The sequence below is a fragment of the Seriola lalandi genome, unplaced genomic scaffold (assembly GCF_002814215.2).
Source record: "Seriola lalandi dorsalis isolate HSWRI2012SDOR001 ecotype SW California unplaced genomic scaffold, Sedor1 jcf7180002054939, whole genome shotgun sequence".
Lineage (NCBI taxonomy): Eukaryota > Metazoa > Chordata > Actinopteri > Carangiformes > Carangidae > Seriola > Seriola lalandi.
The window spans coordinates 1,132,536-1,133,905 of NW_019525659.1; the positions used below are offsets into that span (position 1 = coordinate 1,132,536).

Here is a 1,370-nt window from a genome sequence, read left to right on the forward strand (position 1 = left end):
TTTATATTTTGATTGATGGCGGCCATATTTTATAGCCGACCTTTTTATAACTCATTTGCAAGAGAATCTTGTATCTACGGGGTTAGAACCCTTTTTTAATAAGTAATGTCACTATTTTTAACAAGCACACTTTTACAGGCGATACTACTCCGACTCGCCAGGCGTCGCTATCAAATAATTTCAGCCATATTGCTGCCTTCACGTGAGTCCTACTTTTTGGGTTGAAAATATTACTGGTTGTTATGGGTAACGTTTGCATGTAATCATGTACATGTGTTACCCTATACGACCCAGCACAGTAGTAAATACCGGGAAAAATTACAATCACGGGATATTAATATGGAAACGATGTAATTCTCTTGTCACCCGACAGATGACATGAGAATTCAAACAGACTTCAAATAATTAATAATAACAATATATAATAATTTGATTTCTATTTAGGGTTATTGCATTGCTGTCTGCGTAAACTATGTGAATCGGGTATCTGTATTTCCACCTGTTGTTATTACTATCATTGTTTGTATTGATGATTTATTGAAACTAGTCCTTACACTGCTGAATTGTAGAAGTCCGAGTTGCACTTAAACGTAGCATAACGTCATCGTGTAGCAGAAAAGATAGAAGGATGCAGCGGGACCGAACGAGCAATGCCGGTGGGGCTGAAAAGTAAGATTAAAGACACTTACGGCTTTCCCTGTAAAATATGTGTGTTTACATCAGTTTATTTACCTAAATATAGCTCGTGTGTTGACTTAAATATCCCAATATTGAGTGAAATGTCTCTTCATCAGGCCCGACCGGGAGGCCGCCATAATGTCGAAATACTACGATGGGGTTGAATTTCCTTTCTGTGATGAGTTTTCCAAATACGAAAAAATGGCCAAGATAGGACAGGGGACCTTTGGGTGAGTGCTACACAAACATTTTACTGTGTGTTTACATCTGTGAATGCTAATGCGAATGCTAGCTATGCTAATAGGGAACGTTAGTCATAAGGAGACAACAGGTAAACACTGGATGTTTTGTTTTCCTCTATTCACGTACAACCTGGTTTTAACTGTTAGAAACAGGTGATCTCTAGAGGATCATATATTAGTTAATAAACACTGTATGTAATGTGTCTACCAGGTTGGCTGTTTGTTGGGGGGAGTCTTTCTCTTCCAATCAGTGTTCATCACATCTGGGATGCCTGTTTGGAACATCCAACTACTCACTATATAGTTAATCAGACGTTGTGTACTGCTGTTTGAATTTTTAACTGTGAAATGTATTAACTATGTAGTGCAGTAAAAAGAATTGTCACGAGGCACACCAAAATATATTGGAAGATGAACACTACATTGGTCAAGCTAAACCATCATGCATTG

General features: G+C 37.9%; 1 protein-coding gene across 1 annotated transcript in view; it reads left to right on the forward strand.

Annotated features, from left to right (window-relative positions):
- The first annotated feature begins 597 nt into the window (after positions 1-597).
- cdk9 (cyclin-dependent kinase 9 (CDC2-related kinase)) overlaps positions 598-1,370 on the forward strand; it is a 5,528-nt gene continuing 4,755 nt past the window's right edge. Inside the window, exons 1-2 of the mRNA XM_023397845.2 lie at positions 598-669; positions 795-908. Of these exons, the coding sequence (XP_023253613.1) occupies positions 629-669; positions 795-908 (155 nt within the window). The 5' untranslated portion in view covers positions 598-628. The remainder of the gene's footprint in view (positions 670-794; positions 909-1,370) is intronic.